The sequence below is a fragment of the Lutra lutra genome, chromosome 6, assembly GCF_902655055.1.
Source record: "Lutra lutra chromosome 6, mLutLut1.2, whole genome shotgun sequence".
Taxonomy (NCBI): Eukaryota; Metazoa; Chordata; class Mammalia; order Carnivora; family Mustelidae; genus Lutra; species Lutra lutra.
The window spans coordinates 52892691-52920023 of NC_062283.1; the positions used below are offsets into that span (position 1 = coordinate 52892691).

Here is a 27333-nt window from a genome sequence, read left to right on the forward strand (position 1 = left end):
CTGTACACAGTAGGTGCTTGGTATTTATGAATCTAATCACTACATTCATTTCAGCCTTGTTTTCCTTGATTACTGCCTCCTATTAACAGCTCCTTTCTCGGGTGATGCTGTCAGCTCACCCGTCTTCAATTGCTGTCCGCCTTGAAGGGGACGTTGTGGGTAGGATGTCAGGATGACTAGGGGCTCACTGATGGCATTGAGTACACAGGGACCAGGGACAGAAGGCCAGCAGTGCCCCTGCTGAGAAGCACGAGCAGCCATCAATGGTAGTATCCCTCGTGGAGTTGAACCTGTTGCGGACCTACAGCAGAACACCTTTATTGAGGACTTACTGCATGCCTGGCACTGCTCTAGGGATCTAATGTGTATTAAATCATTTGATCTTCTTAATCTTTGAGGCAATTACTGTACATTTGCCACCATTTTACAGATGAGAGGTTAAATAACGTGTCCAAAGTCACATTGCTAGTAAGTGGACAAAATGGATTTCAAACCTAGGTGGTCTTGGGCCACTGGCTGGCTCATTTGGTTAAGCATCTGCCTTTGGCTCAGCTCACGGTCCTGGGGTTCTTGGATTGAGCCCCACATCTGGCTTCCTACTCAGCAGGGAGTCTGCTTCTCTCTCTCCCTCTGCCACTCCTCCTGGCTCATGCATGAGCACATACTCTCTCTCTCTCAAAAATAAATGAAATCTTAAGGAAAAAAAAAAAAAAGTGGTATGATGAAGAGCCCAGCACTTACCCACCTAATCACCTGCCAGCCTGTTATCCTGTATACCTGCTCTCAGCCCCTTTGTGCTTAATACCTGATTTTTATATGTGTAATGTGATCCATTCATAAGCTATATATTCATTAAGTAAAAGCAGGATCTAGATGTAAAATGTTTTGGAAGAAGGTGGATTTGTCCCTGGTGGACAGCTTGTCCATCAGTGACTCAGTGCAGTAGTCAGGGTGTTCATAACCTTGTTCCTCCTTGTGCCTATTTGCTTTTGATTGAGGATGAAGGGGACCTCGTGACCTCCATATACATGGTCTACCATCCATCACAGATAAAGTTACATTTTATTAGAATGATCTCAATTTCACAAAAACATGGTGTTTGTTCTAGGTGATTTTCAGTAGATGATGAAAAAAATAGATACAGTTAAATTATTTTCCAGCTGCTAGACTTTGAATAGATAAAGCATCCTTAAATGGATGGCATCCTTTTTAAGAGGAATTCTGCTTAGGAAATGTAAAGCTTAACCAATTCTCAAGATCTTCTAGAATTTCTGTCCCCTGAAGAGGTTCAGTTTTGGGCAGGAAAATGGATCAGAACCAGAATGGTCTTAGGAATACAGTATATTAAAAAGCTGTATAATTTTCAGGATTTCAGAAGTGACCTAGTACTGTGATTTTGTATAATTGTTGGCACTTGGATGTATAGAGGTTGGTGGCTTCCTGGTTTCCAGCCATGGGTTGAGGGAGTCAGTACCTTTCCTGCACACCCCAGTCCCCACCCCCAACCCAGGGTGGAAGGGGCAGGTAAGAAGAGAACCCTGGTAACTACTACTTTCTAAGTGTTCTTGGTGGTCTCTGTCTCACTGCTGACTGGATTGACACAGTTGTAACTACTAGAGTCCACGGATGAAGGGAAGTTTATCCATGAAATTAGCCAAAGAACACACATACTTCAGTGCCGTAAGCCAAGAAAGAGAAGTATCATTAAATGATTAACAGCTTACTTTAGTTAATAAAACCAATTTTGCCTTTGCCTTTGTGGTTAATTCTGTGAAAAGTAAATGTATGCCTTCTAACTTTAATATAGAAAAGAGTATTTGAAAAGATACTTAGCTCTACTGTAAATGTATATCTTAAATGGGAAATGTGGGGAGCTATAAAATCTTCGAAGATAAAGGTAAATCTGTAACTACTGATAGACTATATTTCCAAGATGTTTTAAGTGAAAGCAAGCAAGCAATATGTACTCCTTAATATAACATTGTTTTCTCTTTGTTCACTGTAACCTCCACAGTAAGAATATATTTTATATTACAACATATATCAGCATACTTAGGTGATACAATAACACTAGAGATTTATGAAAATATCGTTCTCACTAGAGGCAGAGCACTCTGATTAATATTATTATTGCTTTCTAATGCTAAGTTGACCTAATCATCTAGTAATGGGTTGAAATCCACAATTGTAAAAACAATTGGCATGACCCCTTTTGAGCTCAGAAGAGAAAAGTCTCGAGGTATATCCAAGATGTGTTACCATAGGTTCCTTCTGACAGTGGGGCTTCGGGATTGTGGTTGGAGCAAAGTGATGAGTTTTTTTGTTTTGTTTTGTTTTTTGTTTTTTTTTTTACCATGGACATGAAATATTTTTAAATAATAATTAATGAAGATAGCAAGCAGAGGACTCCATCTCTTTACTGTGGCCTTCTTTTCTCCAACATGGCTCTTCCTTTCTTGGCTACAGTCTTACCTCGAGCTCTGGTTCCTGCCCAGATGGGATCTTCTCCCGTCTGCCGCCTTTTTCAGTCCAGTTCCACTCTTCTCCCCACTGAGATTCCAGCTTCATGAAAAGCATTTTTATGGAACTGCGAAAAAAGTTCAGAAAACTGGCACTTCATTTATAAAGTGAATTCACAGGATTCTGTCTTTCCTTTGGTTTTCCAATTAGACACAGCACACAAGTTACTTTGGGAGTTAAAAAAAAGTTTCAGCATAACCTTGTCTGTAGCATGTTCTTTGAAAAGGATTTGTTCTTGTTCTTTTATGAAAAAGCACTGTATAAAAAGCATTTTGAGTAGAGATTAATCAATGTCTGTTTTTCTTAATAGGTTTTAAAATGGAAAATTTTGATGCATCACGTAGTACCTATTTCAAGGCATTGCTAGGCCCCCGAGGTAAGGTGGTTTTGGTTTTGCTCTCCTCCCCTTATGGATACTTATAAATATTGCATGAACAGATTCTAGAAAACATTAGCATCTTCTATGATAAAACTAACGCTTTGTCCTGGATAACAAGCGGCTTAGAGAAGCCCTGTGATGACAGTCTTGAAGTGGTGCAGTGTCCCTGGCTATCGGAGCAGACACACAGCTGCTGTGACCCTCTGCTGACTGTAGCTGGGGGTTCAGATTATGCTAGAAAGTTTGCAGCCCAGGAATGCTGCAGATTTCACCATCACTGGTGGAACGTTTTCCTCGGTTCTTGCGAGTCTGCAGCTGAGACTGGTTTCCAAGATGCACTGCTGGAGTAGTTTAAAACTTGTCCCCTTTTACAATTTTAAAGACTTATTAATGTCCTTTCATGTTGTGTCACATCAATGGGTAAATATATACACCTGACCTCACTTTTTTATACTTCTTCGATTGTTTCCTCTTAGGAAGTAAATCAGCTCCATATTGCTCTCTTTGAATGTCATCTGGAATGATACGTGATGTATCTATAAAGAAGGAACTTTTTAGGTTCACAGAGTCATTAAAAAATTGCAAGAAGCTTTTAAATAGATGAAAAGATTCAGTTTCACTTCTGATTTTTTTCAAGTACAAAAGAAAACAGCAAAAGGAATTCAGTCTCTTAGCGTGGTAGAAATGAAATGTGTTTGATAGCAGTGATGATGTGGGAAAAGAGTCTACATGGTATGACCTCTCTGAAGGGTAATTGTGTCTTCCATTGAAATAAAAATGCACATGCCCTTTGACTCAGCTATTTGACTCCTGAGCCTTCATCCTAGAACTTGTCTTGATCAGATACGCGAAGATAGGAATAAGGGTGTTCTCTGCAGCATTGCTTGACAAGACTGGGAATAATCTAGGTGCCCATCAGGAGGCGGCAGGTTAAATCAGTTAGTGTATAGCTAAATGAGAAAAACAAGTTAGATCATCTTGTATATTTACTTGCGTTGAGATGATGCCTTATTTCAACCTTATGGGTCAAAAGAATCCAATTTTAAATGGCTGAAACAATAATAAACATGACCAAGATTGAGCAACTCCTGAGATTTTTCAGGGACCCAGGACACTTATTCTTGTCATTTTCTACTTAGTATTCTCAGTATATCAGCAGTTGTGTACCTAGAAAACTCCCTCCACCTTTCATGGCTGCAGAAGCCACAGGTGGCACCTGCTGCAGAGAAGGAAAACATGTGATCGCTTGCATAAATTTGAGAATAAGGAAACTCTTCCCCAGCACCTTTCACCCAATTGCCATTTCCTCAGAGCTCCATGGCCACAATTGTTTCACATGCCCGTGTCTGAACAAGTCAGCACAGGGTGGCAGAGACTACCAGGGTTTGCTCAAGCCCTGGGGACTTCCTGCCTGGAGCTACAGTGGGGCTGGAAGTACTGGAAGTATTTGGCAGTTTAGAAAGAGGTTGCACATATGGCATATGGCCTTATGAAATTTCAAAAGCAAGGTGTAAAATAGAACATTAAGTGAAAGGAAATGGGAGGAGGTCTCTGCGTGTGCATTTACTGTTTGTGATCTATGTGCGCACACAAACATGTAACAGTCTAATGTTAGTTGCTAAATGGGAACTTGTTTTCTCACAGTTGATAGCCAGGGGCCAGAGTTGAGAACACAAGGCATTAAGAACCTCCTCCTTAAGTCCACTGGGACCACCTTAGCCTAAGTAATGGGGAGAGGAGGGAGGGCATCTCCCTCTAAAGCCATGGCAGGAGCACTACAGAGAGACACTTGGTGAATTTAGAATGTCTGCAAGAAAGGAGACTGACAACCTGTTCTCCAACTGGATGGCTGCTTTTCCTGCAAGATCAAGAGAAAAAGTATTGGGGAAGGTAGCAGGATGGCCCAGTCAGGAGGTCAAAGCAGGGACAAAGACTGTCCTTACTAGCTGCTGCTTCTCTGAAGATGGGGGAGGCAAAACATACATGTGCCTTTGAGCTCCAGAGTAGGTGACCTTGGAGGGGAGAGAAGATTGAGGAGTGAAAGGTTTTGGGGAGTTCATCAAAGCAGGATCATCCAAGGGGAATGTGTTGCAGAGGTGGCTTCCTGGGCACCGGTCACAGGCTGAAGTTGACCTACAGGGGACAGGTTAACACCTGGGGGAGGGTTAGCTGCCAGAGAGTTTACCCCCATCCAAAGAGAAGGCTGTCAGATTGCTCCTGCAGCTACACCTACATGGAACTAATTTTTCTCATCCCTGCAGGGAAAGGAGGAGAGGAGAGCAGGGGAGAGCTCTCCTCCCCCTGTAGCATCTTTGAATCAGTGTAGGTCTTCTCTCTCAAGCTGCTGCTGCTCCTGTGGTTCCCTAAATAGTCACCACACTGGTCCTTGCTACCTCACCCCTTTTTATTTTTCCTTAAAAAGTACTGTCCCCTCTGCTGTTGACCGTTGCACTCATAGTAGATGCTGCCTTTCTCATTGGGGTGACTGTGACTGTCATTAAGCTGGATGAATAGCCCATTTTCTCTGAGTCTGCACCTGCTGGGCAGGCTGGCAGACACTTCAGATGAGGACTCTGGAGTTCAAAAAGACTGTCATTTCTGGAGTTCTGTTATCTTGTCCATCAGTCAGCAGATCTGGTCAGTAAATACAGTTAGTGGCAAATTTAGCTTTCTCCTTGCTTTCCTTAAGATTCTTTGGAATACGTATTATTTTTACTTAGCAAAAACCATGTATGATGTGCACATTACTCAGAACATGTAACAGGAGCTTCACCTTGTATGACAAATATTGAAAACTCCTGCTTCCTCTTCCAGTTGCTTCGTTGGCATTAGGAACTGGAGTATTAGATGACTATTATAAAATTATGGGGAGAGAAGATTTTTAATGTTTGGGGAAAAAAAGTTGTAGTTGTTTTTATATCTGCCTTATTAATCACTAAATATTTTTCTTTTATTACTTTCCAGATACCAGAGTAAAAGGATGGTTTCTTCTGGACAATTATATACCTACTTTTATCTGCTCTGTCATATACTTACTAATTGTATGGCTGGGACCAAAATACATGAAGAATAGGCAACCGTTCTCTTGCCGGGGAATTTTAGTGGTCTATAACCTTGGCCTCACATTGCTGTCTCTTTATATGTTCTGTGAGGTAGGTCTCCCCCTTAAATGTGCTCTGATCACCGTCCTGAATGCTGTTCCTAAATGAGGAAGAGCAGCTGTGTTGCAGGGTGGGATGGGGGACTGGGAGAGCAAATACATTAATCCATTTTGAGTATGTTTTAAAATTGATTTTTCTAAAATGCCAGAGTTGTTTTTATAAATATGCCTTCTAGAATATCTAAAATAGAAGCCTTTGCTATTGATTGTTTTGTGATGCTTCATGTTATATTCAGAATTAAGTAGTTCCAGAAATACATTTATGCAGGCAGAATACAGGGTGGAAAATGAACAAAATGTGAAAAACAGATCTGTGAACACTTTATTATTAAGCATTTAATAAATACAGGATTTTCGTTTGGAGGTGGGGGAGGAAGGAAGTGGGTAGCAGTTGTGTTTGGTATGTTTTTTGGTAAGTCAGCCTCTTGCCTGATTTGATAACTGTAAATAGCTTTGAGATTTGACAAATTCAGTTTTTAAAAGCTAAGAGGAATGTACGGTGAGATCTACGTTTAAGATTTGAATGGTCTGTAAGTTTGGGCCAAATTCTTTTTTCTATATAACTGGGATGTTGAAAACTATTATTTGATGATCTCGGAGGCAAACATTATAGCTGAAATAAAAATGAAAGAAACTGGAATCAAAACTTAGGTCCTCCCTGTTTTTCATTGTTGTGTAATACAGGCTTTAAGGCTAATGAGGGGGAGGAAAGCTGCCCTCTGGGTAATCACAGTTTGTGTACAGTTTTAGGAGAGGGACTCCACCTTTCAGGCTTACAGTACAAATGTCTCGCAACCCAAAACTATTGTTCTATCGCTGGGTGGAGAATTTAGCCACATACAAACATTTGCAAGCACTCCCATTTAGACTTTTAACCTTTTATTGTGGCTTTAATTCTCCAAGGAGTAGTAAAGAAGATGATAAGGGAAGGAGGGGGGAAATCAAAATGAATCTTAAAATTGGTATTGAGAGGAAAGAACGAATTCTCCATCCGCCTGAGCCCTCTCCATCCTGCCTCCCTGTCTGTGTGCATGCGGTTGTGTGTGAGAGTGCGTCTGAGCGGTTACACCAGTGAAGAACACTCTGATTGTGAGGGGTATTGATTGCACCTGTGGGAGGTCTGGGCCTTGTTCACCTATATGTGTTTCATAAGCCAGCTAGAGAGTTTAGGAATAGAACAGTAGATGCTACTATCATTATGTTTATGCTTGATACTTTGTGAAATGCTTACAACCCCCTTTTTCACTTTTTCTGTCCTGTTCTAGAATGAAGGCAGTTTAATTAGCCTCCAAGATGGATATTGCAGGACTGGAGGCAAGGGCAGTGCATAGGAATGACTCCTGGGCCCAGCACTGTGCACATCTCTCTGTGTTCAAGGGACAAAACTACAGCAAAGTGTCAGGTTTTTCAGAGTGAATCGTTTACTTTCCCATAATTGATAGATGATACAGCCATTTCCTTAAGAAAGCTTTTGTAGAGTTTATTGTTATACATAGTGGTATTCTAGAGAAAAAATATTTAAGATTATTAAATCTTCTAGAAATTAAGGATCTGCCTTATGGGTTTCTCAAGCCTGGGAGATAGAGCCAGAACTTCATAGTTAACCTCTCTCAAACAGATCATTCTTGGTGTAAAGAGGGGAAGAACGGTGATGTATAAATTGCTGCTGTGTGCATAGGACTGAATTTGGATGGTCCAGAAGCACTGTGGTAGGAAATACAGATTTTCCTCTGACAGCTTGGTGAGAACTAGACGTGACATTGAGCCATCTAAACACTGGATGAAGAGACCTAAGAAAAAATACAGTGGAGGAAAACAGTCCTGACGATTTAGAGTACGTAGAACAGTAATCCTAAGGAGGCAGTAATTCCTTAATTTTTAAATCCAGTTTCTAAAATATGTCCAGATCAGGTGTTCCTGAGCTGAAAAAAAGCCCCACATTTTACTATTTGTTATAGGTATTTGCATTTGATTTTTTTTTTTTAAGATTTTATTTATTTATTTGACAGACAGAGATCACAGGCAGAGAGGCAGGCAGAGAGAGGAAGGGAAGCAGGCTCCCTGCTGAGCAGAGAGCCCGATGTGGGGCTCGATCCCAAGACCCTGGGATCATGACCCGAGCCGAAGGCAGAGGCTTTAACCCGCTAAGCCACCCAGGCGCCCTGCATTTGATTTTTGTGTGACTTTTTTCCCTGTATGTACATAAACCCATCAGTAATACCATTATAACATATCCTTTGTCAAGTTTTTCATTTCCTCTTAGCTCCTTTTTTTTTTTTTTTCCTTTTAACTAGGATTTATATTCCGTTGGCTGTTAAAACCTAGGAGGGCAGTCATGGAGTTTTATGACAGAACAAACTGAGGAGGTCATAGATCCCAGTTGGGCCCCACAGTTCAGCGAAGTGTCCCAGGAACCATTTGCCTGTGGTCACACAGTTGGCAGAGTCTTGATTATTAGGCTTTATTTACCCTCTGCTTCTCTACATATTTGGGTCTGTAAGGAATTTAAAAAATAAATAGGTAGTCATTGGTAGTTCTGTTTATTTTATTCCGTGTGAATTCACAGCTGCCTTGGCAAGTTCTGGGCTAATACAAATAAAAGTAGCTGTCACTAAAGGAGACAAGAAGAAACCTTAAAAGAAGGGAGATAACAAGGAAGTGAAAGGGGGAGAGTCACTATGAGTTTAAAATTACCAGAAGCAGGAAAATAACTAAATGACAGTTTGAAAACTGTGAAACAGAGTTTAAAATCCAGAAAAAGTCTACACTCATAGTGACTGTGGTTGATTGTAAGAGAGTAAAAGAGACTTGGATTACATACAGTTTTCTCCAAAAAACTTAGTGTTTATTTTCAGGAAAATGATCGTAGATCCCTGCTTAGAAGTGTATTTGAACAGTGATGTGTTTTAGATTAAAAATGCAGGACTTTATGACAAGCCTTTTGGCTTTTACTTTCTAAATGAGGTGTTAACGAATCACAGTCAAGGGGCGCCTGGGTGGCTCGGTCAGTTAAGCATCTGCCTTTGGCTCAGGTCATGATCCCAGGGTCCTGGGATAGAACCCCACATCGGACTGCTTGCTCAGAAGGGAGCCTGCTTCTCCCTCTGCCTGCCGCTCCCCCTGCTTATGCTCTCTCTCTGTCAAATAAATAAATACAATCTTGAAAAAAAATAAAATCACAATCAGTGGTGAAGGCTCAAATAAAATTTCATAGAAGAGAAACAGCTTAGTTTGTGTTAGTTTCTCAGCATTGTAAATCTGTGCCCTTTGTAGCAAATGTAAAATTCTTGTGTGCCTTTTCTACCCTTTGAGATGGAGGGCATATTTCGTCTTTATCGAAGCCCCCCCATGTTTCCCCAAGCTACCTGTAAGTCCCTGAGCTCCAGATTGAGAATGCCCAACCGTACAATGCCAGATGTGGCTTCTCATGATGCAGTGTATGTCCAAGCTGGACTCATTTCCATTGGCCCCCACTTCTTACTCCTTTTTTTTTTTTTTTTAAATTTTTTTATTTCTTTTCAGCGTAACAGTATTCATTGTTTTTGCACCACACCCAGTGCTCCATGCAATCCATGCCGTCTCTAATACCCACCACCTGGTTCCTCCAACCCCCCACCCCCCCCGCCCCTTCAGAACCCTCAGATTGTTTTTCAGAGTCCATAGTCTCTCATGGTTCACCTCCCCTTCCAATTTCCCTCAACTCCCTTCTCCTCTCCATCTCCCCTTGTCCTCCATGCTATTTGTTAGGCTCCACAAATCAGTGAAACCATATGATAATTGACTCTCTCTGCTTGACTTATTTCACTCAGCATAATCTCTTCCAGTCCCGTCCATGTTGATAGAAAAGTTGGGTATTCATCCTTTCTGATGGAGGTATAATACTCCATAGTGTATATGGACCACATCTTCCTTATCCATTCGTCCGTTGAAGGGCATCTTGGTTCTTTCCACAGTTTGGCGACCGTGGCCATTGCTGCTATAAACATTGGAGTACAGATGGCCCTTCTTTTCACTACATCTGTATCTTTGGGGTAAATACCCAGGAGTACAATTGCAGGGTCATAGAGAAGCTCTATTTTTGATTTCTTGAGGAATCTCCACACTGTTTTCCAAAGTGGCTGCACCAACTTGCATTCCCACCAACAGTGTAAGAGGGTTCCCCTTTCTCCACATCCTCTCCAACACATGTTGTTTCCTGTCTTGCTAATTTTGGACATTCTAACTGGTGTAAGGTGGTATCTCAATGTGGTTTTAATTTGAATCTCCCTGATAGCTAGTGATGATGAACATTTTTTCATGTGTCTGATAGCCATTTGTATGTCTTCATTAGAGAAGTGTCTGTTCATATCTTCTGCCCATTTTTTTATATGATTGTTTTGTGTGTGTTGAGTTTGAGGAGTTCTTTATAGATCCTGGATATCAACCTTTTGTCTGTATTGTCATTTGCAAATATCTTCTCCCATTCCCTGGGTTGCCTCTTTGTTTTGTTGACTGTTTCCTTTGCTGTGCAGAAGCTTTTGATCTTGATGAAGTCCCAAAAATTCATTTTTGCTTTTGTTTCCTTTGCCTTTGAAAGAAGTTGCTGTGGCTGATATCGAAGAGGTTACCACCGATGTTCTCCTCTAGGATTCTGATGGATTCCTGTCTCACGTTGAGGTCTTTTATCCATTTTGAGTTTATCTTTTTAAACATGTCGAACATGGGAGTCCCATGTTATAGGCATATAGGTATATAGACAGCTGGTATATCCTGATGTGGATCCATTTGGGTGTGTCTGCTCTCCTCCTACCTCTCGCCTCTTGTGCCCCCTCAGCAAGAGGATCGAATTGCTTGGTTTGTTCCAGTCCAAAAGGGAGCATCCCAGTCGATGGGTCTGAGTCTTGTGTACCAATCCTGGGACGCAGCAGTAGCTGCAGGGAAAGCAGGGTCATTATTGAATAGGACACTAGGTTTTGAATTGTAAGAACTGCTGGCCCCTTTCCTCAGGAGGAGACCCTTTGAGCTTCCAGCCTGCACGTTATTCATAGTTCCACTCAAACCCCCCAACACCAAGTTCCTTTCATTCTCCTGGTCTCTACCCCTGAGAAACTCCCTCTTCTTTCAGACCTAGGCCACCTCTGACAGTCTCCATCTCCTTAAGGATTCTACACAGTTCCCCTGGGAAGCCAGGAGCACATGGAGTCAGGACTTGAGCTCTATGGAGCAGTGATTCTGTGATTTAAGCCTCTCTTGCCTTCCCACTGTTCCCAAGGAGCATGACTCATAGCTTTCCACTCAGGTGTTCCGCTGGGTGTGGCCTCAGCATCCTGTCCCTCACACACTGATCACTGGCTTGGAAGATGGCTGTGATCTCAGTGTTTCTTCCCTCTGTTAATGTGGCTCCACCAAATGTTTCGTGAGTATTGGGGTAGAAAAAAAGCAAATGCCTGAACCATGGTTTTACTTTATTTAACAAAATCACAGATTACAAATAAGATTGTTTTTTTTAGTACTTGTTTGTGTTTATTCCCTTGCAGTTAGAACTGTCTGTTGTGAATAGGGTGAGAGACTTCAGACATTCAGAACATTTAAAATGCAATTTTAAAACCGTGGTCGATAGCTGGATAGATGGATCTGGATTGGCGTAGAACCAAAACTTCCTCTTTCTTCCCCATTGTATTTCTTACTTTAAATTGTAATTTCAAAACTACTTCAACATATAGAAAGTATAGTCACATAAATGATATCTATGTGCCTTCACAAATATTGACCTTTTATTATTGGTTTGAATTATTTGTTTTAAAAAGAAGATATTAGGGGTACCTGGGTGGCTCAGTTAAACCCCCATGTTGGGCTCACTGTTCAGCAGGGAGTCTGCCTCTCCCTCTTTGTCTGCTCCCCCCACGGACACTTTCTCTCTCTCTCTCTCTCTCACATAAACAAATAAAATCTTTAAAAAAATTAAAATGCATGTGATAAGCCCTGGGTATTATACACAACTGATAAATTATTGAACATTACCTCTGAAACTGATGATATACTATATGTTGGCTAATTGAATTTAAATTAAAAAAAGAAAATATTATAAAAATGCATCTGAAATACAGCCCCTTCCCAGATACAACTTTCTTCTGAAGTTCATATGTTTCTTCTCTAAATATGTTTTTATACTTTCAGTACATGTGTATATTCTGGGAAATTTTAAAATTTATGTTAATGGCTTACTGTTTATACTCTTTCAGATAGCTTTCTTTTAGTCAGTATTAAATTGTGAGATGACTCCATGTTGAATCATAGTTCCCTTGCAACTAAAGTTCCTTGCTCTTTTAGTCAGTATTAAATTGTGAGATGACTCCATGTTGAATCATAGAAATTAGTTAATTTCTGTATTATTTCAGTGTTAGAATTTAGTATACCATTTTAGGAAGTTTTCTTTGCATGAATGTACAGATTTCCTTTGATAATGTTGTATGGAGGATTCTTGGTCTCCTTGTGCAAGTGTGATTTTTTTTTTTTTTTAACTAGATACACTAGGACTTTAATGATTGAATCTGATAGTCTCTTTTAGTGGGGAAATGTAACCCATTTTCATTTAGCGTAGTGATTATTTTAGGATAATTTCTATCACCTTTTTTGGTGTGTATATGTGTTTTCCATGTCCTTTTTTTCCTTCTTTCCTATTTTCTGTTGAATTTTTGTGTTTATTATATTTTCATTTACTGATTGAATATTCATTCTAAGTCTGTATTTTAGTGTTGCCCATAAGTTTTTAATATGCCTCCTCAACTTCGTAAAGTCTACAGTGAATTCTTATTTCTGCCCTCCTGAGTCACACAGGATGCTGGAAGTTCTCTTGCTGATCCCCCTCTCCTGTGTGTCTCCATCGCATTTCGTCCCAGCGTTTGTTAAATGTCCTGCACTGTTGTCATCTTTGCAGTCAGGGCTTGTTCTTTGCTGTGCTCACTCCTGATCTGTGAAATCCATTCCTCCCTTTGAGGCTCCGTTTCCTTCTCTTGGAGTAGTTCTTTGCTGTGAAGACTCAACTCTCAGTCTCTGTTTGAGCATCATTTTTTAAAAATATTTATTTATTTAACAGAGCGAGAAAGAGATCACAAGTAGGCAGAGAGGAGATCACAAGTAGGCAGAGAGGGGGGAAGCAGGCTCCCTGCTGAATAGAGAGCCCGACACGGGGCTCGATCCCAGGACTCTGGAATCATGACCTGAGCTGAAGGCAGAGGCTTAACCCACTGAACCACACAGGCGCCCCTTGAGCATCATTTTATTGGTCTTTAGGCATAGAACTCTAGATGAAGTTGTTTTTCTTCTGCACTTTAAAGATTCATTCCAGAATCCTGTTTTTGTTCATTCATAAGTAATCATTTTTGTTCCAGGTAATTTTTAAGTTGTGTTCGAAAATAAAACAGTTGTGTGCCTGGGTAGTCATCTATTTTTATTTGTCTCATTCAGGACTTGTGAGCCTTGGGTCTGAGAGTTTACGTATTTCATTAATTCAGGAAAGACCTCGGCTCTCATCTGCTCATCTCCGGCCTCTCCTCCCTCTACTATTAAACACGTGTTAACAGTCCCCGACCCTACATTGTCTCTCCTTGTATTTGTGCCTCATCTCTTTCTGATTCGCTCACATTTTCATTTGTGTCTACTCTGCTGTTCCATCCATCTATTGAGTGTTCAGTGTAAACGGCTTCATGCTGTTTATTTTTGAAGGTTTGCCACTTGTCTCCCCCGCCCCATTACATAACATAAGAGCATTATGGGAGTTTTTTTGTTGTTGTTTCCGTGATCTAGATATGACACTTATCTCCAAACTTAACCACTTGCTTTCAGCCACATCTGTGAGGTCAGACCTCTAGAAATAATTATTAAATCTACTTAAATCTCCTCTTTAAAAACATTTTGTCAGAACCAGAAGTCAGTACTTTTTTTCTTTGAATCTTCTTTTGAAGATTTCTGATACTGCTTTATTGGAAAAATGAAAGAAATTTGCTGGGTGGGTGTTTTGCTTGTACCTTCTAACCCCTCTGTCACTGTGGGGTTGATACAGCTGAAGCATCTCCCCGGGCACCTGACAGCCTGTTCTTCCGTGGGCTCTGGCTTTGAAGGTCCTGATAGAACCACAGAGCAGTTGCTTTGGAAACATTATATTCTAAACTGTCTTGTTTTTCTTTCCCTTCAGGCTTTCCGAAAATAGAAATGTTATTGTGGGGAAATAGCATTTGGAAAAACACTTAAAAGACCTGGTAGTTGAATATTGAATTTTTTTTTTAATTATGTTTACCAAAGTACTTCAAAAAATTTTTTTATTATTCTGCTTTTTCTCCTTTAATAGAGGTACAGAGAAATTGAAACATGTGGTGAGATTAATATTTCTCGGAAAGGCCTGATCATTGCCTTAAAATACTTCTCACTCTTAGTTCCTTGCAACTAAAGTTCCTTGCTCAGAATGAAGCTTTTCTCAGGGACTGGAAGCACCCTGCTCAGTTATGTTCCTCTCAGTTTATCTGGCACTGCCCTGAGAGAACACCTTATATTGGGTGAATGGAGGAAGGGTGCAACCCAGACAGCCTTCCCGTCTCTCCTCACACCCAGCGGAAGAGCAAGGATTACCTTCCAATAGAGCGCAAGCTTCGGAGTTGGTTCAAAGCCCAGCCTGACTTCTCTAAACTGACTCCGCAAACCTTTGGTAACTTGGCCACTTGGAGTTGGGGTACCAAGGAACGTGTCACTGGACAAAACTAACGCAGATTTAATCTGCAAAACCAGAGTCACGTAGTAGCCTGGAGAAGTCTCTTTAAATTATGCGAAGGATGCCCTGGCACCACTTCAGACCTAGTCGTGGGAGTCGTGGGCCTTTGTGCGTGGGCAGCAGAAAGAGCAAACATCTGGCTAGAGTCATAGCAGAGACTTACATAGTGCTTCCCATGCCAGGTCCTGGGCTAACTCCTTTACTGTTCCTTGGACTGTCACCTCCCTTTCTGCAGAGAGCACATTCGCGGGGAGGCCTGGGATTCGGGTCTGCGCCTCAGACCAGTGTGCAGTACCGTCTGGAGATGCTGAGTCTTGGCTTGAGGTTTTCCTCTCCCTAGCCACTTACACTCCATGAACGACAAAATGAGCATTTGCAGAAGCCACTCCCCAGGAGGCCTGAGAAGTGAGAGACTAGGACCGGCAACATACAAGGACAGGGTCTAGGGTTCAGGGGAAAATGCCAGACATCCCTGTTTCAGCTTGGGCTGAGGACAGGCTGTTCCTTTGTGCTTTGTTCTAAAGGCTTCTCTAGTGTACAGAGCCTGTCCTTATGACTTAACCAAGAGTATTCCATTCAGCAGTGACCCATGGGTGTTCCTGGTCATCAGGAAAACAAAACACTACACTTCTGGAGGTTGTGAGTGTGAAATTATTTTAATGAGCATCCTCATGGCCTGGACGTGAAAGATTTGAAATGCAAAGCCTCAGGCTTTGACCTGACCCTGTTTCATAATAGCACAGCCAAGAGCAGGTAGTTAAGCCCTGAAAGAATGAGATACTTTAAGTTTTGGAGCAGCTGATGGTTAATTTTAAATCAAATCTGCTGAAGTAAAGACACAGGTGAAAGTCTCCTTTTCCTCAGATTGCTTCATGGATAGAGTACCCCCATTGTGCTCTTGAATTATTAAGGATTCAGAAACAAGTAAGGAAGGTCAGAGGAACATGGAACTCCTGTTTGAAATTGCAGTTAAACTGAGGACCCGAATACCTGGGTGCTGGTCCCAGGGGTGCCACCAAAAAGCCATGTGACTTTGGGGCATCCATATCACTTCTCATCTCTGTTTCCTTATTTAAAACATGGGCTTGTAGCAAGTCTAAAAAATACACACTCAGCCATTCACATAGAAACAGTGAAACTGTCAACCACCCACATACTTGGTATTACTTGGAAATGTCCCTGGGTCCTCTTCTAGATGCAGTTTGAATTCCAGTATGGACAGTCTCTTCTTACTCTTCTTGGATAGATGTCTGCTTGGGGGTAATAATCACACAGCTCACCAGGCCTTCATTGCTGAAAGCAGCCAGGCTTTTTGGAAAAGGGTTATCTTGTGGCTCTGACATCTAGAGATACTGGGCTGAAAGGCTGTGATAATGGCCACCCAAGATGACATTCTTCTGCTTATTCTTTAAATGTTAAATGACCTTGTTTCTTGAGATGCTTTGGTAGAATTCCAGAAAATGCCCTGGAAATGGTTATCATGCTGAAGGTCATACCTCATTGGTGGCTATTTGTGGTGTTAGATGAGAAGTCACCTGTCACCATTAGAAATGATTCACTCCATGAGCTGCGTCACCCAGACCTAGCTGTGATACTCGCCTGATGTCTCTTCTTTAAATGAAAAGATGCATCGAAACCACCTTAGGTTATTGAATTTGTCCCATAAGAAGAGAAAGCTGCTAGCTCAGCTATAATTCCAGCTCTTTTTGTGCCCCTGGCCTAATTAAAGTTTGCTTTACTCCACAAAGGAGAAAGCACATATGGTTTGCGGTGGTGTGTTTGTATTTTGATTACTTGGGAAAAGCCAGGTCGAGTAAATAATGCCATAACGTAGGCTCCTGGAGTAGCTGGTGTTGTAATGAACTGCACGTGGTAGCAGGCTGTTCAATGTGGCCTCCGTTTTCCTTCAGGTAGAGTCCTGTGCACTCCTGAGCAGATTCCCAGGAGCCCAAGGTAGAGGGACCTAGCCTTACTTTCCGTGCCTCGCCTTCGTCCAGCCTCCTGGCCCTCTGGCTCTGCAGTGTCTGCAGCGGTGTATTGACTTTCTGGGGACCAGAGCAGCTCTCTGGAAGGAAGTCAGACCCAAGCCCTGAAGGGAAATGGTAGCCAAGGTGACTTTGACTAGATCATTGTCTCCACTGATGTGGTCGGTCCTAGGGGCGCTGGAAGGAAGAGCTTTGCAGAGCCCATGCTGTTTCCCTCTTATGGGGGATGGAGGGAGCAGAACCTTCTGACACCCATTGTACACAGAATTGGTGAGAGTAGTCTTAGGTGAATTAACTTTAACTCAGGGCTTGGTCCTTGTCGTTATATTATTCTATCCCTTCTGAAGCTGAGGATGTATGAGAATTCAACTCTCCATGTCCCCCCATTTGATGGGGACTGGTTTTTCCATCTTGTGAACAGAACTCAAATGAATAGTGTCAAATCTAGGTTTCACTAAAATACTTTCTTGTGTTTCAGTTTCTCCATTTGCAAAGCGGAAATGACATCTTTTGGGGGGGGTTGTTTTTGGTTTTGTTGTTGTTGTTCGTTTTTGGGTTTTTTGCTATGAGTAATCTGTTCAGCCTCTCTCTGGGGGTGGGGTGTGGTGAGGCAAAGAGCAGGGCCTCAGGTGCTTTGTCGTTACTTTAGCAACTGTTCGGTAGGTCCCTGTGCCGGGCTCTGTGCATGTGGGAGCCCCAGTCCCCAATGATGTAAACTGCCCACAGAGCTTAAAACAGACCCTTTAACAAAGGGCTAAAAGGGAACATATGAGCAGACAACTACAAGCCGTGGCAGGGTGATGTTAGAGGAAGGACAACAGACTTCAGACTGGAGGTCCAAGCAAGCAATCGTGAAGAAAAGAGGATTTAAGGGGCACCTGGGTGGCGCATTCGGTGAAGCATCCAACTCTTGATTTTGGCTCAGGTCGTGATCTCAGGGTTGTGAGATCGCGCCCCATATTGGACTCTGTGCTCAGCAGGAAGTCTGCTTTAAGATTCTCTATTTTCCTCTGCTCGCGCTCTCTCTCTCGCTCTCTCTCTCTCTCTCTCAAATAAATAAATAAATCTTTTTTTTAAAGGAATTTTAAGCAAACTTTGAAGGATAGTTAGAATTTTAAGAGCTAGAGATGGGGGTACCTGGGTGTAGATGGCATTCCAGTTGAAAAGAAGAAGCTAGTGGTCACTGCTAGCATTTGTTGGGTTTATCCTATGTACCAGGTTGAGCAGGGTAAGCATTTGTACCCTCCCTCCATCTCAGTTACTTTCACGGCAGCCTAAAGAGGCGCGACTGCTGTTCTTATCCTCTTTAAGTGAAGAAACTGAGGTGTATAGAGAGGGGTACAAACATTTGTCTAAGGTCACCTGGCTAAATGCAGGTTGCTAGGAATTAAAGTACTTCTGGCTAGTGCCCAAACCTGTGCTCTTTGCCCTTGGCCGTTGTGGGGTAGGTGAGGAGCAAAAGGGGTCCTTCTGACTGTAGGTCAGGGAGCTGGGGAAGAACGTGAATGCTGTGCCTAGGATTTAGGATTGGGTTCTAAAGAAACTGGGAGTCACTGAAGAATTTGTTTTTTGTTTTTTGTTTTTTATTTAATTCTTTTTCAGTGTTCCAGAATTCTTTGTTTATGCACCACACCCAGTGCTCCATGCAATATATACCCTCCACAATACCCACCACCAGCCTCACCCAACATCCCACCCCCCTCCCCTCCAAAACCCTCTGTTAGTTCCTCAGAGTCCACAGTCTGTCATGGTTTGTCTCCCCCTCCGATATCCCCCAACTCCCTTCTCTCCATCTCCCCATGTCCTCCGTGTTATTCCTTATGCTCCACAAATAAGCGAAACCATATGATGATTGACTCGCTCTGCTTGACTTACTTCATTCAGCATAATCTCTTCCAATCCTGTCCATGTTGGTAAAAAAAAAGTTGGGTATTCATCCTTTCTGATGGAGGCATAATACTCCATAGTGTATATGGACCACATCTTCCTTATCCATTCGTCCTCTGAAGGGCATTTTGGTTCTTTTCACAGTTTGGCAATTGTGGCCATTGCTGCAATGAAAATTGGGGTACAGATGGCCCTTCTTTTCACTACACCTGTATCTTTGGGGTAAATGCCCAGCAGTGCAATTGCAGGGTCATAGGGAAGTTCTATTTTTAATTTCTTAAGGAATCTCCACACTGTTCTCCAAAGTGGCTGCACCAACTTGCATTCCCACCAACAGTGTAAGAGGGTTCCCCTTTCTCCACATCCTCTCCAACACTTGTTGTTTACTGTCTTGTTGATTTTGGACATTCTCATTGGTGTAAGGTGGTATCTCAATGTAGTTTTGATTTGAATCTCCCTGATGGCTAATGATGATGAACATTTTTCATGTGTCTGTTAGCCATTTGTATGTCTTCTTTGGGATAGTGTCTCTTCATGTCTTCTGCCCATTTTTTGACATGATTATCTGTTTTGTGTGTGTTGAATTTGACCGGCATTTTTCAAAGAGCTGGAACAAACAATCCTAAAATTTGTATGGAACCAGAAGAGACCCCGAATTGCTAAGGAAATGTCGAAAAAGAAAAACAAAACTGGAGGCATCATGTTGCCTGATTTCAAGCTTTACTGCAAAGCTGTGATCACCAAGACAACATGGTACTGGCACAAAAACAGACACATAGACTAGGGGAACAGAGTAGAGAGCCCAGATAAGATCCCTCAACTCTATGGTCAAATAATCTTCAACAAAGCAGGAAAAAATATCCAGTGGAAAAAAGACCGTCTCTTCAATAAGTGGTGCTGGGAAAATTGGACAGCTATGTGTAGAAGAATGAAACTCGACCATTCTCTTACACCATACACAAAGATAATCTCGAAATGGGTAAAAGACCTCAATGTGAGGCAGGAATCTTATCAAAATCCTAGAAGAGACCATAGGCAGTAACCTCTTTGACACCAGCCACAGCAACTTCTTTCAAGACATGTCTCCAAAGGCAAAGGAAACAAAAGCAAAAATGAACTTTTGGGACTTCATCAAGATCAAAAGTTTCTGCACAGCAAAGGAAACAGTCAACAAAACAAAGAGGCAACCCATAGAATGGAAGAAGATATTCGCAAGTGACACTACAGACGAGGGCTGATATCCAAGATCTATAAAGAACTCCACTGAAGGGTTTTAATCACAGAATTCAGCGGTCTGCCCCAGTGGAAGAGCTGAGTGGCAGTGATGAGGGAGGGTGGGCTGCCCTGGGGGCTGCAGGAAGCCTCTCCTAGGAGAAGAGGGCAGTGGGCTCAGGGCCCTAAAGTGGCACTGTACTTTGGGGAAGTTCACTGTCCCCCAGACTGGAGTTCTTTGGCCTCCAGAGATACTGGGTGTTTTAGATACAGAAGTATTTTTCCCCCATTTATAGGAAGAGGGACAAGTGGAATTTTAAGATAATTAGCTTAAGGAGCAAAGCAATCCAACCTGGATGCCTTCTGAAAGACATTTTATTTATTTTATTTATTTTTTTTTTAAGATTTTTATTTACTTATTTGACACAGAGAGAGATCACAAGTAGGCAGAGAGGCAGGCAGAGAGAGAGGGGGGCGGGAAGCAGGGTCCCCGCTGAGCAGAGAGCCTGATGGCGGGGCTCGATCCCAGGACCCTGAGATCATGACCTGAGCTGAAGGCAGAGGCTTAACCCACTGCGCCACCCAGGCGCCCCCTGAAAGACATTTTAAAAAGAAAGGTATGTGTTAGTCCCTTCTGCTAGAGTTAACAGATCCTTCCTAAGTCTGTGCCTGCCCTTGAGGTCAAATTGCCTACAGGAATACAAGGAAGAATTAGCTCTCTTCTTCCTCAGCTTCCTTGCCTGTCCCCTTTCCTACCAAGGCAGGCATTCATGAATGCAGTCATCTGCCTCAGGACACGATAAACCAAAATAGCAGCTGGACAACAGTGATGGTAGGTCCTAGAATTTTAAATTGATAAGGTGCTAACATTTCAAAAACATTTCAAAAAGCATGTCTAGCAAGGATAATCATGGTTAATAAGTTTTTAATTTTGCCAAGTAAGGCTATCATTTTAAATAAAGGTATCTTTTAAATTGCATAAATATAGGATGCCTGGATGGCTCAGTGGGTTAAAGCCTCTGCCTTCGGCTTGGGTCATGATCCCAGGGTCCTGGGATCAAGGCTTCCATCGGGCTCTCTTCTTGGCCGGGAGCCTACTTCCTTTCCTCTCCCTCGGCCTGTCTCTCTGCCTACTTGTGATCTCTGTCTTTCAAATAAATAAATAAAAATTTTTAAAAATTGCATAAATATATCTTCATGAAGCACTTTGCTATGTTGTCCTTACTTTTTATCATTTGCAGTAGTCGTGTGAAAATTTCCTTGAGAACCATTCGTTCCGTGTATGTATTCCCCACCCACAGAAGATAATTCACTGGTTCTCTCATGCGGTAGGAGGAAGGGCAGGGGAGACTACACTCTCTTCTCTTCACCTCAGGTCTTCTGAGGGCACATATGCCAGCACTCCACTCCCAACCACACTTTATTTTCAGGCTTTTTATCTCAATTCTTGGAAGTCAGGGTACGTCTGCATTTGGGGTGCTTAACCTGCTGTGACTTGAGAGCACAATGTTGTCCAAAAAGATGATGTACCTTCTGATAAATTACCCTGCTGTTGTTGGTCTTTCAAAGATGGTGAAGTACAGCATAGTTTATGATCTGTTTATTAAAAGTCCAAATGTAGAAATTGTAGAAAATTAGAACCTTTAGAGATCATTTAGTCCAACCTCATCTTTTTACCTAAAAATACCCAGGGCCTGAGGAACTTAGCAGGCTCACCTCAGGTCTTGGGCCTCGGTGGAGGCAGCCTAACTCATCCTGGCTCCCTGGTCTGGTCTTCTGCTTCCTAAGGAGAACTCTTCATCACAAAATGACGCCTCCAAAACCCTGTGCCGGTCTTTGGTCTTGAAAACCATGTTAACACTTGATACTTCTTTACATATAGAAGATGACAAAGCCAGAAGGCAGACCACAGAAAGGAAGTTAATAGAAGAAAAAGCAGTTTCTGAGAAGGGCTTTCAGTGAGAGTACAACGGCCACACCCGCTGTGGCATTTCGGAGGTCAGATCGGGTGGAAGTTTAACCGTCTGTCTTCGGGCCCTTGTAATCCCTTTTCTGCTTACCCAGCAGGAAACCTGTAGTTCCCACTCCTAGTTGCTGGTTGGAAGTACCTTGAGAGCTTTGTGAAGGCCCCTAAAGAGTCTGGTTTAATGATCTGGGGAGAGGCCAGGCAGTAGCAGGTTTAGAAGCTCCCCAGGTGGTTCTGTTATGTAATGAGAGTGGGAACCATAGCTTTCAGCCCATGGTTCACAAGCTTTAGCTGCATCAAAGTCACCTATAAAACAGCCTGTTGTCATGCCACCGGGCTTCACACCCAGAAATTTCTGATTCAGAAGGTCTAGGGTAGGGCTTGAGATTTTTGTGTTTCTAACGATTCTTGGGCGATTGCAACGCTGCTGGGTTGGGAACCACACTTCGTAAACCACAGTATTCAGTTCTCAAAGGCTCTGTGATCGTGACTGTGAGGCCTTACCTTGATGGTGTAGCCCCAGAGTTTGTTTTTGTTTTTAAAGATGTTATTTATTTATTTGACAGAGAAATCACAGGTAGGCAGAGAGGCAGAGAGAAAGGGGGAAGCAGCTCTCTGCTGATAGAAGATCCTGAGGTCATGAGATCATTACCCCTGAGGATCAGGGCCTGAGATCATGACTTGAGCCGAAGGCAGAGACCTAACCCACTGAGCCACCCAGGCACCCCACCCCCAGACTTGATTCTGGGGTGGGCTCGAATTTCCATGTCTTAGAAGTTCCCATGTGATGTTAATGCAGCTGGACTGGGGAACACACTTTGAGACCCAGGGTCAGTCTTTTTATGTGGGATACCAGATGAGATCAGGCACAAGGCAGGCCACCTCAGATTTCTCCCCATCTATAGCGTGCCAGTTGGCTCCCAGAGAGTCACCAGGAAAACTCAAGATCACTGTAGGCTTTAGGAGGAAGCAGGAAGCTACGGTTTACATGGACATGGAATAGTACCTCCTACGTGTTTGTCTAGGACATAGTGTGGACATGCACAGGTGTTCAAATTAAACCTTCCCTCTGGACTGTCACAGTGGGTCCTTAAGTCTCATCTAGGCCAGGTGTCCTCACTGTAGACAAATGAGGAAACCAAAGAGAGCTGGTGATGCAGGTCGTAACCTAGAGCTGGCATGCCCCCTGATTCTAGGGTCCTTTCTGTGACACTGCAGATTTCTGCTTTGTGGACCCAGTGGCTGACACAGCAACAGGAGGTAATGAAGGCAAGGCTGGCTAAATTATCCTAGGTTTGACAGCAGTGGTTCTTGGAGTGTGTTCTCTAGATCAGGAGCATCAGGATCACCTGGAAACTTGTTAGAAATATGAATTCTTAGACCCCACCCCAGGCCTACTGGATCAGAAAGACTCCCCAGTGATCCTGTTTTTACATGCCCCTGAGGCGATTCTGGTACACCAACGCTCAAGTTTGGGAAGTGCTGGTTTAGGGAAGGGCTGAATTTGTGAAGGTGTGATCTCCCCTGAGACTGCTTGGGGGACTGAGCCTGCTCTCAGCTTGGTCAGGGCCTTGGGACAGCCCAGGGCATTGAGAATTGAGGGCCAGCTCAGTAAGGCAGCACCCTGGAGTGACTTCTGTTCCACCCCTTGTGAAACAGAGACTCTCCGGTATTCACACTGCCCATCATCGTGATTTTTGCTGAGGAGCAAAGACCGAAGTTGCATCAGCCAACCCAAGGTCAATTGTCACAGATTCCGAAACAAATGAAGTTTAAGTGAGTAGGGCTTTTCTGATTTCTGATATTGTTGGTGATGGACTTCTTCCTTTTTTCGTTTTAGTTAGTGACAGGAGTATGGGAAGGCAGCTACAACTTCTTCTGTCAAGGCACTCGCAGTGCGGGAGAAGCAGATATGAAGGTAAGGTCTCTCTCTGTTTTAAATAGTTTGTTTTTTTTTGTTTTTAAATAAATTGCGCAAAAGACAAAATGGCTCATATCCTCACCGCCCAAGGTAATTCCTGTTGACATTTTTAAAAAACCTATTTCCACATGAAAATTTGAACATGAGCGGTGTAAGAGGAAAACTAAAGTTTCATTTAATAAAAGTAAGTCCTGTTAATGGTTTCCAGGAAGAGGGGCCTGGCGGGCTCAGTTGGTGGAGCATGTGACTCTTGATCTTGGGGTTGTGAGTTTGAGCCCCACATTGGGTAGAGAGATTACTTAAAAATAAAATCTTGAAAAGAAATTTGTTATTTACATTTTGTGGGGGGGACAAATAACTACATGCATTTTTCAGCATTTATATAAATGGGATCATAAGAATAATGTCTTAAATGCTGTAATCATTCCTGAAAGTGCTTTCTGAGGGTGGTCTTTTGATTCTGACTTCCACTCTGAGTGGTTTTTGTTGTTGTTGTTTTGTTTGTTTTGGTAGAGAGAGCACAAGGAGGGGAGCAGCAGCCAGAGGGAAAAGCAGGCTCCCCACTGAGCAGGGAGCCCGATGTGGGGCTCCATCCTAGGACCCTGGGACCATGACCTGAGCTGAAGGCAGACGCTTAAGACTGAGCCACCCAGGTGTCCCCAGTGTTTCGTTTTAAATGAAAGGCTGCTGCTTTAAATTCAGATGGGCATTCACTTCCTTAAAACTGTGTGGTATATTCAACTGGGCAGGGACCTGACACGGAAAGTTCTGATTCCTTTTCTTCTTTTCCTCATATCCTGGCCCCCCGCCCCCATGCCAAGTCCCTGAAATAGCAGCACCACTCAGGAGGTTTTTCTGTGCTGATGGTTTTGCAGGTCCTTCCAGAGGGAATAGACAGGCTTCGGGGCTTTTTGAACTTTGATCCTCTGGGTTTTGTCAGTCTTGAAAGACGTCCGTGCCACTTTTAAAATTTCCCCTGTCATCATTCCAGACCTCCCCCAGCTTCCCCCGCAGTATTCTGTTAGAGGCACTCAGAATGACCAGTGCTCCCAGCCTCTGAAGGACTCTAGGAGCCAGTGGGGTGCTCAGGCTTCAGGAGAACCTGGGAGTCTGGGAACTTAGTAAAACACGTCAGGGGTGATATTCCAGAAAAACCATGATGGTCTCTTCGTCTTAGATTATCCGCGTTCTCTGGTGGTACTATTTCTCCAAGCTCATTGAATTCATGGACACCTTCTTCTTCATCTTACGGAAGAACAACCACCAGATCACAATCCTGCACGTGTACCACCATGCCACCATGCTGAACATCTGGTGGTTTGTGATGAACTGGGTCCCCTGTGGCCACTGTAAGTCTTACCTGTTGGGGGTGGCGGGGGGGCGCAGCACTGGGGACAGGTGTGAGCAGAGAGGCTGAATTGAAACCAAGGCTTTTAGTGAAGGTGCTATTTCTGTGGATTTCTAGGTCAAACAGGGGAACTTTGTGTCCCAGTTGCATTCATGATAGTTTGTGTGGCCTGTGCACTCAGTAAGCTGACAAAACCTTTTTCTGGCTGACTTGGCAAGGTGAGGGAAATACTAAATTCCCAGCCTGGGGCATACAGGGAAATAGGGACAGTGTCCTCTATCACAAAGGACAGCTGTTCCAAGTTATTTCTGGTCCTCGTTTCTTAAAATTTGGAAGTTGTTTGAGAGGGACAGGCCAGAAAGATGGAACCACACCACTGAGGGAGTCCCAGGGAACACGACTAATGATGAAACAAGCTTTAGCTGAAGAGCACAGGAGGAGGTCTGCACATAATGCTTATATAACGAGCCTGCCTTGTTCCCTGAAGCATGTTAGCAAGGCATCTTCAATGGCAAGCAGCAAAATTTGAAGTAAATTCCCAAAGACAGATATCTGTTGTTTTTAGAAAGCTTATGGTCTGAGCTCTCTCATAATTTTCAGAGATTAAGTTGTCTCCTTTAGGTTTAGCTTAGGAGTTCTAACAGGTGTCCTGATCAAAATTTCTGCCATCCAGCACTGGCGAATTTGAGAACTTTTGGGTCTGTTCATGTGTTTTTTTCCCTAGGATGGCACTGCCCTGAATTAACCGGCCCACCAAGATTCCCACAGTCATAGAATTTTAGAACTAGAAAGGTGACTCTCCAAACCCAGCTCCCTGTGGTTTGGGAGGAAACTGACATAGTAGAAGGTTTGGTAGAACTTGGTTTCCAGTGCGCCATCCCCCCCATGTGTTTTTCCCACCGTCACACTACATGGCTCTGGATTATCTGATCTAACTTCCTAATAGGAACAGTGTCTCTTTACATTTTCAAAGAACTCTCAGGCTTGCAAATTTTAACTAGCCCCACTGGGCCCAAGAGAAACAACTAGGACCTGGAGGATGTGACTTGTCCAAGGTCACCCAGCCAGTTACTGTGATACCCAGAAGTAGAGACTCCCTCCCTGAGCCCCTAGCCATGTACACCTCTGACTGTGTGTGGGAAAGCTGGTGAGCTCTGTTGGGTTGCCCGCTGTGGGGGAGGAGGACAGAGAGGCTAAAAAAAGAACTGGTGGTTCTACTGGAATTTAAAAGTATGTGATAAAAGAGGAGTCTTTTATCTCTAAGAAACTGGACTCTGGATTGTATTGTTGAAAAAAATATGTGGTCTCAGCAGTGCAGCCCTGGGGAATTAAATAAGGAGGCCAAGGCCTCTTCCAGCTCCAGCAGATGTGTTAGCCAGCCAGCTTTGAACCTCCTGCCCATCAGCTGCCTTCCCCAGGCCTTCAGCACAGCACCCTGAAGTGCCCGGCCCGTAAAGAAAACCAGCTCGCTCTGGGAGTTGATTGGGGTTCTGGCAACAAAGCTGTGAGGCGGTCTCCTGACTCCTGTGTTACATGCATGCCTGGCAGCCCCAGCTGAGCCTGGCCTTAAAGCACCCCAGTCGGCCTGCCCCAATGGAAAGGGAGTTCTGAGCACTGCTCCACGTGGTGCTTACCAGCCGCTATTTGAACACGTCTGTTTGCCGGATTTGAAAGGAATCTTGTCCCGTGTAGAACACTGATGCATTCTCCTTCCCAACCCCCCGTTTTTCAGCATATTTTGGCGCCACCCTTAACAGCTTCATCCATGTCCTCATGTACTCGTACTACGGTCTGTCGTCTGTGCCCTCCATGCGCCCGTACCTCTGGTGGAAGAAATACATCACTCAGGGGCAGCTGGTAAGTCACTCAGCGCCTCTCTCCAGGACTTGCTCCCTGGCAGACCACTCTCCCTACCTTTATTCACTGTTACTTAATAGTATCTAATTTATGCCTTTTCCACCTTTTCTCTTTGATCCAACTAAACTACCTGCAGCCCGTGGAGCAGAGAATGTTCTTACTTCCAGCTGATGCGGAAACTGTATCTGGGGGCACACGGCTGGTTGGGCTATAGAATGAGGACAGGAATCTAATTTCCTGACTTCAAGTTCAGTCCTTTGTCCTTAGTTTGTGCACAAAGCATGTGTTGCCTGGGTGTGTTTCCTAATTATAATCCAGAACCCAAAGTGACCACTGTGTCCTGTGTTCCTGGGAG

General features: G+C 43.3%; 1 protein-coding gene and 1 long non-coding RNA gene across 3 annotated transcripts in view; both read left to right on the forward strand.

The window, feature by feature from the left end:
• The window catches only part of ELOVL5 (ELOVL fatty acid elongase 5), a 76193-nt gene that overhangs the window by 43273 nt on the left and 5587 nt on the right, over nucleotides 1–27333 (forward strand). For both annotated transcript variants that reach the window (XM_047732819.1, XM_047732818.1), the window contains 5 exons: nucleotides 2831–2896; nucleotides 5864–6051; nucleotides 23693–23770; nucleotides 24951–25122; nucleotides 26854–26978. In XM_047732819.1, coding sequence (XP_047588775.1) covers nucleotides 2839–2896; nucleotides 5864–6051; nucleotides 23693–23770; nucleotides 24951–25122; nucleotides 26854–26978 — 621 coding nt within the window. In that variant the 5' untranslated portion in view covers nucleotides 2831–2838. The remainder of the gene's footprint in view (nucleotides 1–2830; nucleotides 2897–5863; nucleotides 6052–23692; nucleotides 23771–24950; nucleotides 25123–26853; nucleotides 26979–27333) is intronic.
• Nucleotides 6058–8036, forward strand: LOC125102104 (uncharacterized). The gene is made up of 2 exons (XR_007128053.1): nucleotides 6058–7461; nucleotides 7678–8036. It is a non-coding gene; the product is annotated as an uncharacterized LOC125102104 (long non-coding RNA).